The following is a 16,203-nucleotide window of genomic DNA, read 5'->3' as shown; positions in this document are numbered from 1 at the left end:
TTTTTGGGCCTCACAAGCCCCCTTACGTGTGTTAAATGAAAAAACATGTAACATATGGATTCTAAAATTATTCTAAGGAGAGTAAACCCCAAAATCTCTGAAAATTTTCTCAAATTGGCAAAAAAAATACGATGACTGTAGACCTTCAGTAATTACCGATGAAATCGTCGATAACCAACATATACCCTCTGGAAAAATTACCGAAGGCTTCGTCGGTAATTATCGAAACCCCTATGGTAATCCCATTTTACCAATTTTTTAGGCCCCACAAGTCCCATAATGTGTGTTGAATGCAAAAACATGCAAAATATGGATTCTAAAATTATCCCAAGGAGAGAAAATCCCAAAATTTCTTAAAATTTTCTCAAATTGGCCAAAAAAATACGATGATTGTAGACCTTTGGTAATTCCCGATGAAACCGTCGGTAACCAACATATACCCTCTGGAAAAATTACCGAAAGTTTCGTCGGTAATTACCGAAACCCCTATGGTAATCACATTTTACCAATTTTTTGGGCCCCACAAGTCCCCTTACGTGTGTTAAATGAAAAACCATGCAACATATGGATTCTCAAATTATCCTAAGGACAGAAAATCCCAAAATTGCTTAAAAATTTCTCAAATTGGCCAAAAAATTACGATGACTGTAGACCTTCGGTAATTCCCGATGAAACCCTTGGTAAACAACATATACCCTCTAGAAAAATTACCGAAGGTTTCGTCGGTAATTACCGAAACCCCTGTGCTAATCACATTTTACCAATGTTATGGCCCCCACAAGTCCCATAATGTGTGTTAAATGCAAAAACATGCAAAATATGGATTCTAAAATTATCCTAAGGAGAGAAAATCCCGAAATTGCTTAAACGTTTCTCAAATTGGCCAAAAAAATATGATGACTATATACCTTCGGTAATTCTTGATGAAACCCTCGGTAACCAACGTATACCCTCTGGAAAAATTACCAAAGTTCCACAGTCATCATAATTTTTTGGCCAATTTGAGAAATTTTTAAGCAATTTTGGGATTTTCTCTCCTTAGGATAATTTTACAATCCATATGTTGCATGTTTTTTCATTTAACACACGTAAGGGGGCTTGTGGGGACCAAAAAATTGGTAAAATGTGATTGCCATAGGGGTTTCGGTAAGTACCGACAACACCTTCGGTAATTTTTCCAGAGGGTATATGTTGGTTACCGAGGGTTTCATCGGGAATTACCAAAGGTCTACAGTCATCGTATATTTTTGTCCAATTTGAGAAATTTTTAAGCAATTTTGGGATTTTCTCTCCTTAGGATAATTTTAGAATCCATATTTTGCATGTTTTTGCATTTAACACACATTATGGGACTTGTGGGGTCCATAACATTTGTAAAATGTGATTACCACTGGGGTTTCGGTAATTACCGATGACACCTACGGTAATTTTTTCAGAGGGTATATGCTGGCTACCGAAGGTTTCATCGGGAATTACCGAAGGTCTACAATCATCGTAATGTTTTGGCCAATTTGAGAAATTTTGAAGTAATTTTGGGATTTTCTCCCCTTAGAATAATTTTAGAATCCATATTTTGAATGTTTTTGCATTTAACACACATTATGGGACTTGTGGGAGCCATAAAATTGGTAAAATGTGATTGCCATAGGGGTTTTGGTAATTACCGATGACACCTACGATAATGTTTCCAGAGCGTATATGCTGGTTACCGAGGGTTGCATCGGGAATTACGGAAGGTCTACAGTCATCGTATTTTTTTTGCCAATTGGAGAAATTTTTAAGCAATTTTGTGATTTTCTCTCCTTAAGATCATTTTATAATCCATATGTTGCATGTTTTTTCATTTAACACACGTAAGGGGACTTGTGGGGTCCAAAAAATTGGTAAAATGTGATTGCCATAGGGGTTTCGGTAATTACCGACGAAACCTTCGGTAATTTTTGAAGCAAAAACAAATTGAACGTTGTCATTTTTTAATGCCGTTTGATCGCTTACTTTGTCAGAATTTATCATTAATAATGCTACATTTAGCATGTTATTGGTTGGAACACACATGATTGAAGTTGCCGGATCGAATTGTGGTGATTCTTTTACGACGGTGTACAAATGTCAATTACCGATGATGCATCCATCATTACCATTGGACAGTAATATCATCCATGCAATAGTAAGAAACATACAAACAACTGAACCAAAAACTGAACACGGAATGATATGTTATCAAAACAATACGACAGATGAATTTGACAACAAAAGAACACATAAAGCCAACGTCTATTATGCCAAAACACATGTTACGCGGTTGAGCAACTAATTGCATTCCTGACTACATTGCATACACACGCATACCGCATAACATGGCCCCATTGTCTAAATATAGCATCGCGCGATTGATGGGCCTTTGATTCAGTGGTGTTGTTGGTTGGTAGTGCTATCAAGGGGTACGACGGCGGAGCATGATCAGCTGCTGTGACCAACCTATTTGCACCTCCCACATTTATATTGATGACGCTCCTCTCCTTGAGATTGAATCCTCTTCTTTCTCGATCTTCCTAACTGTTTGCCAATTTGAGGTGGAAGTACAACCTGGTTTATGACATCATCTGGAGCATGCCACTGACATTTATCTCCTAGTGGATATATGGTTTCCGAATATGCATCACGGAGTGAGTCAACTGAGTAATGCACCGAGCAAAGGAAATATGGAGAAATATGTCGATGCTTACATGCTGCACTTGCATGGACACAAGGAAATCCATCAATGTCAAATTCCTTGCATGAGCACGTCTTATTTTCTAAGTTAACAACTCCAACGAACATGCCATGGCCAACAACTTGAAACTCATATAAGTTCATTGGCATAACACGTAAGCCTCTACCATTATTTGAGCGCTCTTGCATGATTTTTTCCAACCAATTAGTAACAGGAGTTTGCATTGCAGCTGCGTTAATTTGACGTTCATACCACCACCCTTGCAAGACATCACGAATGTGATCTAGTAATGGCAAAACAGGTCTATCCCTAGCATCAACAAGCACAGAGTTCCTGCTCTCTGCAATGTTAGTTGTCATTATGTTGTATCTATTGCCCGGAAAATGTGATCTAGCCCATTTTGAAGGACTTGCATCCTTGATATATTGTACAGCTTCAATACTAACCCCTTCTAAAAGCTGCATGGCCTTATCAAAATCCTCAACAATATATGCTCTAGCTGCATCATTAAAAGTTGATATAATCGCGTTGACATTACCTTTAAACTTCTTAGCACATAAATTTGTACCAAGATGATATGTGCAGTGGCCATGGTGATTATTAGGGAAAATTGTACATATTGCTTTTGCAATGCTCTTGTGCCTATCCGATATAAAAGCTATATTCGGATCATCCCCAAACGCTTCTTTAAAGCTCTCAAAAAACCACGTGTAAGCCACATCCATCTCCTTAGGACCTATTCCATAAGCAAGTGCATAAATTTGATTGTTCCCATCCAAACATGATGCAATATATAACAAACCTCTATATCTATTCTTCAGTGTAGTTCCATCGACAGCTACGACTCTCCGCATATGCTGAAACCCTCTAATGCTAGCTCCAAGTGCCATGAAAAAATATGAAAATTTATTTTGATCATCAGTTTCAATTCAAGTAAATGTGCCTGGATTTTTGCTCTTCAAAACGTGACTCCATAAAGGAAGTTTTGCATATGAATCTTCCGGCGTGCCCCACAAACCTGATAGTGCAACTTCCTTAGCGGCCCATGCTTTGTTGTAGCTTATGTTTACTCCGTAATTAAAGCGAATGTCATGCATGACATCTCGAGGTTTGTATTGCCTTGAAATCCCATCAAATGTTGGCTGGATGATGTCTCCGATAACTGAACTTGTTGCTTGACGATGATCCCTTTTCATGATATTTAAAGAGCAAATATGCTCATCCTTGAAGGCCCTAATCATGAAGGCCTCTGTATTATCACCATGTAATTTGGTAGCACGATTTCACCACATGCAATTGTCGTTTGCACATACAACCTCATGTCAGACTCTATCTGACTTCTTGACCTTGAATTCAAAATTTCTCCTTAGTGCATAAAGACTAATCTTCTTCTGTAGCGCATTCTTACTCGCAAAGATTTGGTTGATTCGAATGATTTCATGGGCATTGACGGATGAGAAGCGATGGTTAACCCTAAGTTCAGCCATGGTTGCGGTAGAATCCTGTCGAATGTCCAAATGGTTTTCGGCACAAGGAGAGGCAAGCACATCATCATTCACATTATCAATTGGACTACTACCATAAGGAGACTCACCATGTCGACTATCACCAGCTGAAAGTCCCGAATATTGGGTCCAACAAATGTCTCGTAACCCATCTTCACTACGATCAGTGTTGACCTTAACCTCAAATTGTTCATCTTGATCATAATCATGTCCACAATATTCATTCATATCATTAATGTCAAAGCGCTCATTATCATGATCATGTTCCACAGATTGCACATTATTTTCACAAATTTGATTTTCAAAGAATCCAGGTTTAGTTTCCGGCACATGAAATTCGGTCGCTGGGGACTGCATGTCGGCATCAGAGGTACAAGTAGCTGTCTCGGGAACTGCAGATAGTGGGGCAGTAGTCATAAATCCTGAACTTGTAGGTATCCTATTCAAAACACAACCAGTAGTATTAATACTCTTTGGAACCCTGGATAACACATCAACAATAAGTGGAGATCTGTCTTGAGGTCTGTGTGAACTATACTCTTCTATAAAACTTGTAGGTCTTCATCATTTTCCACAACGTACGGCTCACATGACAAACACACATGATATATGAACTTGAAGATTAATTGATGTTGTGTAGAATCTAAGTTGAGAGCGTTGTAGACAACATCTTCAAGTTCGGCCAACATACAATTCCTTTTGATACGTATAATCTTCGTTCTTTGACGTTGGTATCTCCAGGTACCTTCAGAACATACACTTCATGTTCCATCGTAGAACAGTAAAATTGAAATTTGTGACATTGAGCACAAAGGGTTTACCAATTCAAAACATACTAAGTATCTACTTCTACAATTGTACAATCTTTGCTAGAAGGTTTAACTATAATCCTGAAGCAAAAGTAATGAAAAAATACAAATACATTTTCAGTAAATGAGTACAGAAAAAAAGCCAAATAGTTATGTTATTAACACCTAGTGGAATAGCATTTTAAACGCAAATGAGTAGAATAGCATTTTAAATACAAATACAAATGCTTTTTCAGTAAATGAGTAAAGATAAAATACAAATACATTTTATGTAAATGAGTACAAATGCTGTTTAAATGTTGCATATTAACACCTAGTAGAATAGCTACTCTTGATAGACATAGTGGATCAAGTAGATTAAGATGTCAAATCTGTGGCACATGTGCTAAATCATAACATAACGTTAGCTTGAATGGATGCAATGTTGACAATGTGGTGTTCTATGGATTATTTTGTTAAACATTATAAATATAGTTACATTTAGCATGTCATTCGTTTACAATAACATTAGAGAAGTGGAGAAACTTGATTGTCCAATCGGTTTGCTTTTAGAAAATGGAAAAATTAATTATTCCGATGGAACCGCCATTAAATTTTCCAACAAGCAAGTGTTTCATAATTACTGATAGACTGTATGTAACAAACAAAGGTTGTAATTTTCAAATGGAAATTTCCAAACCATTTATGGATTGTTTTACATAAAATAGCACCAACATAGAACTTGCACTTATATATCATGTCAAAACGTGACAAACAATGAATCCAATATAAGGGAAAAATGTATACATATCTGTACACACATTTATATTTATAACACACCTTGTGAAAGCTGATAGAAGGTACTAGCTGCTGGATAGAGAAGACAAACGAGTTTTCATATTTGGTCAATGTTTTCCCTTTCTGACCATGTAAAGGTTATTTTTTTAATACAATATTGACTAATTAAATTCTTATTCTTAGGCTAATATATATATATTTATTAATTAAATCGATCCATTGAAAGGTCTATTGCTCTAAATTTGACCTCGATATCATCTTTCTGTGAATTCAAACAAAACATTTTTGATTCATTTTTATAATATTATATTTAATTTTTTGTTTATAGTTTATAACGCGTCCTTTGTTCGTACCAATTCATACTTTTTCCTCACTGCTAGTATTGTGCTAAGGCTAAGTCATTATTTGATTTTGACTTTATCTATCAGCTATTCATAAAGTATATTTTAGGAAATTTTTTTCGTAAAATCAATTAACAAAATTAATATGAAGTATATTGTATTTATTTTTTGGCTTAGTTATTAAGCCATTTATGTTTACTATTGGGAGTTCATGATTTCAAAACATTAAGATGGGAAAAAATTATTATAAATGATAAAAAAAAATTATGTAAAGAAGTATCATAAAGCCAAATTATGTATATATATATATATATATATGTATATATATCCACATACCAGGTAATCTTTAACTTTGATCTACAGAAACGTACAATTTAATTACATCCTTTTGAAGTGTATGGGCTCCACAATGAAGATTTTTAATCTTGTTGTTATCACAAAAGGTTGGGGGTATGCAGGGAGAGTGAACTGAACTAAAGAGATTTTGGGATTTTCTGCAATGTTCGTCAATGCAAAGAAAGGCTGAAAGGTACGTAACCAACAAAAGAGAAAGAGAGAGGAAGACACACAGTATTCATTTAATATGGTAGCAGGGAGAGTAAGAGAGAGGGATAGAAGTTAATAAGAGTAGATGAGAAATGAGAGATGGTCAAAAAAATTGTTTTAATATTTTCCACTTTATTCGACAGTCAATGAGAAATGAGGGTAGATGAGAAATGGGAAACTGTTACATTTATTTTACACTTTCATATCCATTTATTTAAATAGTTTCCACAAGTGCACAATTAATTCCCTCCTAACAACTCTCATTTGGACATACTACCATGGAGCCGTTCATGTAAAAGTGATTGGAAGAAGCTTGCAAGCTGGGAATCACATTTTACAATCTAAAACTAACTACATTTCAATGCATACCATTCAAACAAGTTCTGATGGTCAGAAACTAGAGAGCCAATAGTTTAGAACTCAATTACCATCCATTTAAATTATCATCCTTCTTATTTATTGCTTTTCCACATATCAAATAATATGGAGAATTTAATAATGAAATTGGATCCTTACACATCATATTGACACGAGAATCATGTACAAAAACTAAAAACAAAATCTGAATTAGCAAGAGGAAATTGTACAAGTGTTTTATGAATAAAAACTAGAGAATATTACACTCCTAGAGAATATTACAGCTCCTACAAAAGCCTCTGTTGGTATCAATCCCGAATTGACCCAATGTTCCCCATCAATGTCAAAATCTCGAACACCACAATTGGTATAATGCCAAACTTTAGTGACAGCATTAAAAGCATATGGGGCACCTCCATTAAAACGGAGACAGATTTGATACCTGGATGAAATCAAACGAAATATCTGCAGTTAGTTACAATATTTAGCATACAAGTTTCAAAGAAAACAATTATTGTAGATAATTAAGGAAAATTACAAAAGCATTTTGTTTTAAATCTCAACCTAAAAAAATGACTAACTTTTTTTAATACTTGACAAAAAAGCATCTTTGATTTAATAAAATAAAGGATTCCCTTAAAAAAATTTTAAATGAATATAATGAGAACTGAAGACCTTAGTTGTCCTCATATGCGATAAATGCTATATGCAAACTGTGAAGAGTAGAATTATTGGTCTAGACATCAACAAAGGAAGAAAAATATCACAAAGCGAGTCATTATCAAACTATCATGTAAGTAGTAAGTATGCAAGTGGATATGTTGTCCCGAAGATTGAATTGGATAATCAAAATAATTAAGTCTTCCATCTAAAGATCCTATTTCCATTCACTGACTTCATATCAGAAATTCTAAGGAAATTTCAGAAATCATGAAAGCAACAAAGTATCTAAAATGTCTATAAAACAGATGAAATCAGAAATGGAAAGGCTTGAAATTGTCACAGCAATTAAACATCAGCCATGGTAGTCAAGGATCACCTGCTGACAACACGATTAACTATTGGTTGAACAAGTATATGAACCCTGCAGAAAGCAAGTAGTTGTCAATAAGCAAAAAATACTATCTAGTTTACATGAAAAGAATCATGAAAAGGAAACTCCATATGAATGATAAACTTTCTATGTATTTTCATGATTTTCTTCATTTGGAAAATTCTCCTTCCCTTTATCAGACTTCTTATCTGCAGAAACCTATATGAACAACATAAAATAAAAGTGAAAAATATAATGAGCACTGGGAAATAAAAACCACCATAGCTGAATATATTACCCTCGGTAGAAATGGGGGTTTCTGTTAACGTATAGAATGTGCAACCATGGAGTTTAAACAGTAAATTTCCCTTATGATTCTCATGTTGATAATGAAGTAAATGCAATAACTGACAGTTTGCATTAAACATTAAGGAAAACAAGAATTATACATGACAACAATAACTGATAACAACGAAAGCAGTTATATTTAATCACCAACAGCAATTATAGTAATAAAATAACTATAACTACAATTATATTAAAACACAAATAAGCGTGCAGACAATTAAATTTAATAAATAAGCAGCATTCAATAATGGAAAACACACAAGACCCCAAAAAAATAATAATAATATAAAACACACAATTACCATCTTTAGAATAACCTCCACAGCACCTTTGCCATCACCAAGAGCTCCATCTATTTCATCAATCACCTAGAGAAAAAGTAGTAACTTGTTTCTTCTGCATACATTCTAGAATAAGAAGGGTAACCATAAAAAATAATACCAACCAAGCACTTTGGCCTCGAGTCAACAGTGACAGAGTTCATCTGCACTACATCAAGAAACTAAAATGTTGTATAAAGTAACTTATAACACAAAGCAATACATTGTAATAGCTAGGGAAAAAAAAAAGAAAAAAAAAACACAAAATAACTTTATACAAAATTTCCAATCTTGAAAGAATCTAATAGTCAGCAGATAAGAATTAATGCATATCCATGTGAAAAAAAAACAAAAACGAAAAAAAAAAAAAAAAAAGAAGAAGCATATATATACAAATACATACATCAGGGACCAAACCCATGGATTTCATTTGGTCAGAAAAGTAGAAAGCGTCCTGCAAGCAAGAGCTTTTCATGGTTCCAACGATGAAAGAATGGAATGTATCCCTAGTTGGCTGTACTCCATCTAGCATCATATCATCATACACATCTCTCAGCAAGAAATGCCTACCACCACCGTTATTAAAAATAAAAAAAAAAAAAAAAAAAAAAAAAAAGAACACAACCTTCACAATTTCTCCCAAAAAAAAAAAATCCCAAAACCACAAAAAGAAAATCAAAATTAGAATCTACCTTCTCTGCGCGGTGAGAGAACCGATAACAGTGTTATACTCAGAGACATTGCTTGCGTAGTTTCTCTATTGAAACCGCACTGAAGTATCACCGTCTCACCTCTCGCAGCAGTGAACTACGCTGCCCTGAATTATAACAATCTAAAATATATTATTTATTTAAAAAAAAAACTATTTCATTATTAACGAAACGAGTAAGAAAATATCTGGGGAAAAGCTTAAGAATTTGAAAATGGAGAGGAGAAGATTACCAGTGATTGATCGAATGAGCCTCATGCTTTCCTACTTCGCTGTTGCCTACCTATTGCTTCTGCTTCTGCTCCTAGGGCTCTCTAAAACCCTGCAGTTTTCTCTCTGAGTCGCCTCTTCACCATTTCATTCACAACGCACAGTCTCCAAGCTTACAATCCAGCCGATGCGAAAGGAAACAGAGGGCTCCTAATGGTCTGGATATTGATTATAAGGAGAAGAGAAAAGTCGGATGAAGAAAAAAAAGAAAAAAATATAGAAAAAAAAAAGGAATAAAAATATTTAATTTGGATATAAAAGTATTTTGGGATTATCAAAAATTAAAAGGGTAGAACAAAAAAGATATCAAATGAGGGGGCAAAAATCATTAACCTCGTCCCTATAAAGATATTGGGCCAAATTCCCCAATTCTGTTTGCACTATTATATCCAAGGGGTGTGTATAAAGTTTAATACGGTTTATATGTCGAAAACAAAACACGCAACCCTTGTAATCTGCCACTGATCTCACAATGGAAACTTGGGCTTCTGTTCGGCCCATATATTTCATCTTCACTTGGACCGATATGGGCCTATAAAAAATCATTATTGCACAACTTTTGGGAACTACTTTTAAGAAATAAAATAAAATATATGTGCTTTATTTATTTATTTTTTTTTTGGGGCCAAAAAATGTGCTTAAACACTTAATAACTCAATTTCACGCTTTAAAAAATAAATAATCGGTTCAATAAAATACTTCACAGTGTAGATAATTTTTCACAATTTCTGAGCATAAGAGAGACAATCAAATCATATGGAAAGAATTGGAAATCAATTTCTAATAATCAAAATTGTTTACCACCTCCAAATTAGAAGACTAGGCCGGTATTTTAATTTTTAACTCATTGAGCAAGTGTTTTTAAAAGAAAAAAAAAGTAATTTAAAAATTAAAGTGTTTCTTAATCCATATTTTTTCATTTATTTTATTATATTGTCATTAATGGGCTAATGTGCCAATTGCAATGACAATAACATTGCTAGTGATAAAAATTATATTATAATGTGATAGGGAATGATTATGATTCTAGCTACTAGGCAAATTGCTTTCTTGATAATTACATGATGAAATTACAAGAACAAAATAAAAATAGAAGTAAAAAAATAATAGAAAGCAACAAATCATTGTAGAACAGTTGCTTTTACTTGAGATACTTTAAATCCACCGAAATTTTCCTTTGTATATAATTTATTTTATACTAAGGAATTAAAATATTTTATATTTTATATTTTGGACCTGAAACGATAAATTAAGAGCCAGTTGAGATTAAAAACATTATCAAGTGCACTAAATATAGCTGGGTAATCAATTAACTTGAATGGACAATTCTTAAACTAATTAAAGAATATCTATGATGCCGACATGGCCGTTATTGTGTTTTCTTTTTTTTTTTTTTTTTTTTCATAATTGAAATGCTCATTAATCGGAAAAAAGTGACAATTATTAAGATTACAATAATTATATCCAACAACTATAGAGAAACAGGAGACGACCAAAAAAAAACTATAAAATAAAAACAGGGGAAAAAAAAGAAAAAATCGATTATTAATTTCCATACCACATAATAGTTAAAAGGTGATTGAGTCTCTTTAGAACACCTTTCTAGATTATGAAAGGTTCTATTTGCTTTACTCTCATCTAAAGCATCTCTAACTTCTTTGATTTTTTTTACTCATTTTCAGCTTTCTAAATTATAAAAGGTTCTATTTGCTTTACTCTCATCTAAAGCATCTCTAACTTCTTTGATTTTATCTTACTCATTTTCAGCCTAAATACAAGTTGGTTTGAGCTTTAGGACAAAATGCATATCTGTTTCCTCATTTTATTGCCAGGCATCACTGTACACTGCAGAGCTTCATTGTGAAACTCATCCACCAAGTTATCAGCATCATACACAACATCTTCAAGCTTCTCCAGCCAATCTCTAACTTGATTGCTTTGTGTCCGATTCTCTTCTGCATCAATAAGTGAGAAATAAGGCATCATGATCGTCATCATTATAAGATAAGCTTAAGATAGATGTATGAAGAAGTTAAGAAATTAAGAGATTGAAATATGAATGAAGGTGCAATAAGAAATTTGCAAGTAGCATGTATCCAAGTCTCAGTGGAAGTATGACACAGTACTCGTATATCTTTGTTGTAAGATTGGTAAACTGGTAATGAACAAACTCCTTAAAGCAGGGAAAAGTAAGAAATTAAGAAAGCAGTAGATAATTAATATCAAAAGATAGATAATATATAACGCCGAATTGAAAGCAGTAGGAAGAATTTAAGAAATAGATAGATAGATGGATATACGGAATGTACCTATAGAGAATACCAACTAGCAGAGCTTTGGCAGATGAATAAATTTGGAATGTGCCAATCCTCACCAGATGTTTCATTATATCTTTGTAGTAAGATTGGGCAACGGACAATGCACAAATTGGCTAAAGTGTGAAACATGTGGCCTTCTGGCAATGAAGTCAGATTGGGGCAGTCTTTGATGGAAAAAGATTGGAGTGATGAGAGGTTGCCCATAGCTTCTGGCAACGATGTCAAATTGGGGCAGCCTTGGATGAAAAGAGATTGGAGTGATCAGAGGTTGCCCATAGCTTCTGGCAACGATGTCAACTTGGGGCAGAATATGATGGAAAGAGATTGGAGTGAGGAAAGGTTGCCCATGGCTTCTGGCAACGATGTCAAATTGTGGCACTCCCAAATCTTAAGAGATTGAAGAGATGAGAGGTCGCCCAACGATGTCAAATTGGGGCACTCCCGAATCTCAAGAGATTGAAGAGACGAGAGGTTACCCAATGATGTCAAATTGGGGCACTCTTGAATCTCAAGAGATCGAAAAGATGAGAGGTTGCACATAACAGCAGCTTCAGGGAAAGAATTCGAATTAGAAGTAGAAATAGAAATAGGGCACCCCATTGATCATATAAAGAGATTGAAGGGATGAGATGAGAGGTAGGCCATACCTTGTTGTGGCAGAGATTGTATGTCGTCAATGGATCGAATCCCCATACTTTCCAATTTGGAGAGAGATTGGAATGATGATGATGATGATGCACTAGAAGTAGAACTAGAACTAGCTTCCTTTTGTGCCATCGCCATTGTCATCGTCAACGTCTGTAGTAATGGCTTGGAGCTGGTATTTTTCAGGACTAACTTCTCAAGAAATGGAAATAATGGCATGGAAGTTAGTTTTGGACACTCCTTAATCCAAAGTTTCTTCAGGGAAGGGAAGAACGGCATGTCACAACTTGAACTACTACTAGTAGCAGTCGCATTCTGATCAACACCAATACACTCCAAGGAATCCAAGAAAAGAAGACTAAGTTGCTGCAGACAAGGTAATACATGCAAAGGTGGGAGATACCGACATTTAACACATCCAATTAATTTTAATTTAACAAGATTAACAAGGGACATGACCCAACTTGCAAATCCCACTCCCATGTAATATTTAACTTTCAATGATTTTAAATTGGCATGTGGCTGCAACAATTCTAACGACTTCTCATATTTTTCAACAAAAATATCAACATCTACTTCCTCAAACTCCAAAACTAACTGTCGTAGATGTTGCTTCAGTTGTAAATTTGGATTCTCTGATTCTTCAATATCAACTCTCAAACCTCCAATGCTTAATACTCCTCTCAAACTGTGAAGGTTGCGTAGTTCCCCAACCTCGCCAATACTCGTTTTCCTTCTCCTCCACTGTTTAGCCCCCACAACAAACCTATCTAATGTTTGAAGGCAAGTCAGTTCTCCAAGTCTACTGGGCATATGACTCAAACTATCACAACCATCCAACACAAGATGCCTCAGGCTCACCATTTTATGCATATCTCTTGGCAAACTTGATAAATTCTCGCACCCTTCAAGATTCAATGTTTGTAAATTCTGCAGTTTGGTGATAGAGTTAGGCAGCTCTTGGATTTGACTAAAATGTGAGAGATCAAGATATCTCAAATGTTTTAATTCACCCAAACTTTTTGGTAGCTTCCCCATTCTTGAAAATCTGTTCAAACCCAATGCCCTTAACAACTTTAATTCCGAACAAATTTCCATACACTTCGTCACTGCTGCATTAGATTCCAAAACTGACACTGACATGTAGCTGTGATAAAAAAATTGAGGAACACAAAACAATGTCCGCAACTTATAATTATGTTTAAGCAAGGGCGATAAACTTTTCGAAAATGCTGTACTGTCTAGTGAAAAATCAAAAGATATGTGAACAAGATTTTCACTAAAATCCATTGAATCTTTATCTATTAAGAGACCACCAGTACCAGCCACTGAAATTGCAAGATCATGCACGAGATCATGCATTTTGCACCGCCTGATATTGCCCCATTCATCTTCCTCCGCTTCCTGAAAAAAGGACCTCCAAAGTAGATCCAGAAAATATCCATAACCAATATCTTCTAGACATTGGTTTTGGTCTGCTTGAATAAAACCTTGTGCCATCCACAAATTTATCAACCTTTGCACATCAAACATATGATCTTTCGGAAACAAACTACAATAAGCGAAGCAATGTTTCAAATAAGAAGGTAGATGATCGTAACTTAACCTAAGTGTCGCTATAATACCATCTCCTTGCTGAGTTACTCTTGCAAGTTCATTATCCTTAAACAACAACCAATCAGTCCTGGGATTTTTGAAGTATAGTAAACTTCCTATGGTCTTTATGGCAAGAGGAATTCCCTTGCATTTTTCTAGAATCGACTTTCCTAAATCGACAATCTCCGGGTTTTCCAAATCTTGTTGTTGCCTAAATGCCATTTTCGCAAATAAAGACCACGACACAGCTTTCTCCAAGCCACTTAAGCGAATCGGTTGGTCATTAAATGAGTGGGTTATCATAGCAACCTTCTCACTGCGGGTAGTTACTAACACTCTGCTGCCTCTTGCACCACCCTTTAATAAGCTTTTTAACTCAAGCCATTTTATAGGATCCTCATTCCAAACATCGTCTAACACAAGAAAGTATCTCTTTCCATCTATTTGTTCCCTAAGTTGAAGTTGCAACTGATCCATTGCAAGATTTTGACCTAGTCTCCCACTGGTGGCAGATTTAATAACATCGCCAGCAATTACTTTCAAGTCAAAGACTTCTGAGACACACACCCACAGTCTTGGCTGAAAATGATTTTCGACCATTGCATCGTTGAAAACAAGTTGAGCAAGTGTGGTTTTTCCTAGTCCTCCAATACCAACTATGGTAATGATGGAGATATTCTCTTCAGTTTCATCACCATGCAACAAAAGTTCCAAGATTTTCATTTTATCACCATCCCTACCAAATACTTCTTCTTTGCGCACAAAAGAGTGAGTCTCTCTTGCGTTAGCTGAGACCAACTTTGTGTCTTCAACACGCTCCGCTAGCTGAAAGGTGTTTTCGTCTTTAATCTCATCTAGAGCCGCTCTAATTTGTTTTATCTTATGACCCATCTTTAAGCAAAAAGCAAGCTGATTAGAGCTTGAGAAGAAAATGCATACCTTCTTGGTTAATTTGTTGCCAGACATCACTCTGCGTCGCAGAGCTTCGATATGGAAATCATCCACTAAATCATCAGCATCGTACACAACAACTTCAAGTTTCTGGAGCCAATCTCTAACTCGATTGTTATGTCTCTGCTTCTCCTCTGCATCAAGAAGTACAGCTTTGATTGCTGACATGGTACTCTTGAGCTTCTTCAGATCTTTTTTGGCACCCCAAAGCAATCCAATCTCATTACCAAGGAAAGAACCCAACTCCCCGAGAACTCCTTCAGCAATAGTGAAGAGGATAGTTTCTGCCATTGAAAAGAAAACCAGAACTGAACAGAGCTACTTGATGAGGAAGGAAGCTGGTGTACACGCGAGATAAAAGAGCCTGCACTAGCCAATATTTATAGCCACTCAACATGGGCGACGTGTAGCTCAATTTGCCTTTCGTTCTACTAATGATCGTGTGATTTGGGTGGACGAGGGACCCAAACAATAATGGCTCCTTGATGTTTTTCTTAAATGATGCCTTTCGTTCTGATAATTGGGTCAACAAGGGACCCAAAACAATTATAGCTCCCTGAGATTTTCTCAAATGATAATGAATGATTCCTTATCCAATATGCTATCAATTATTTTTATAATTTCTTGATTTTATCTTTTATTTTCTTACAAATTAAGGAAACCTTTGAGATTTGAGGTTATGGTAAATACTAAAAAAATACCTTAGATTTTTAATAATATCATTTATACTGTTTAAAAAGGAATTTAAATTATCTTTATATTTTTATTTAAGTTAAATTATTTTTAATTTTATATATATATATATATATATTTTGTAATAAATAATTTTATTTAAGTTAAGCGATAATTTTTCAGTTTGAAAAAAAAAAATCTAAGTGGTAATTTTAATAAGATAAGGTTTTTTAACCAAGTAACAATTTGTCAAATATATTTTAATGAATTATAATTTATCAAATATATTCAAT

At 34.8% G+C, this 16,203-nt stretch overlaps 1 protein-coding gene across 2 annotated transcripts; it reads right to left on the bottom strand.

Moving 5' to 3' along the window:
- Positions 1–11,252: 11,252 nt before the first annotated feature.
- LOC132803825 (putative disease resistance protein RGA3) lies at positions 11,253–15,609 on the bottom strand. Of its 2 annotated transcripts, XM_060817424.1 has the most exons (3): positions 12,694–15,607; positions 12,038–12,594; positions 11,545–11,683 (listed from the first exon to the last, which is right to left on the bottom strand). In XM_060817424.1, exons 1-2 carry the CDS (start codon positions 15,527–15,529, stop codon positions 12,308–12,310), a joined length of 3,123 nt encoding a protein of 1,040 aa, XP_060673407.1. In that variant the 5' UTR covers positions 15,530–15,607; the 3' UTR covers positions 11,545–11,683; positions 12,038–12,307. The 2 variants fall into 2 exon arrangements, with proteins under 2 accessions (XP_060673408.1, XP_060673407.1); XM_060817425.1 differs by lacking the exon at positions 12,038–12,594 and having other exon boundaries at positions 11,253–11,683; positions 12,694–15,609.
- Between the last annotated feature and the right edge of the window lie 594 nt (positions 15,610–16,203).

Source organism: Ziziphus jujuba, chromosome 5 (assembly GCF_031755915.1).
Source record: "Ziziphus jujuba cultivar Dongzao chromosome 5, ASM3175591v1".
In the NCBI taxonomy this organism is placed as follows: Eukaryota; Viridiplantae; Streptophyta; class Magnoliopsida; order Rosales; family Rhamnaceae; genus Ziziphus; species Ziziphus jujuba.
Note: the sequence above shows the minus strand (reverse complement) of the source record. Positions and strands in the feature narration are given on the sequence as shown.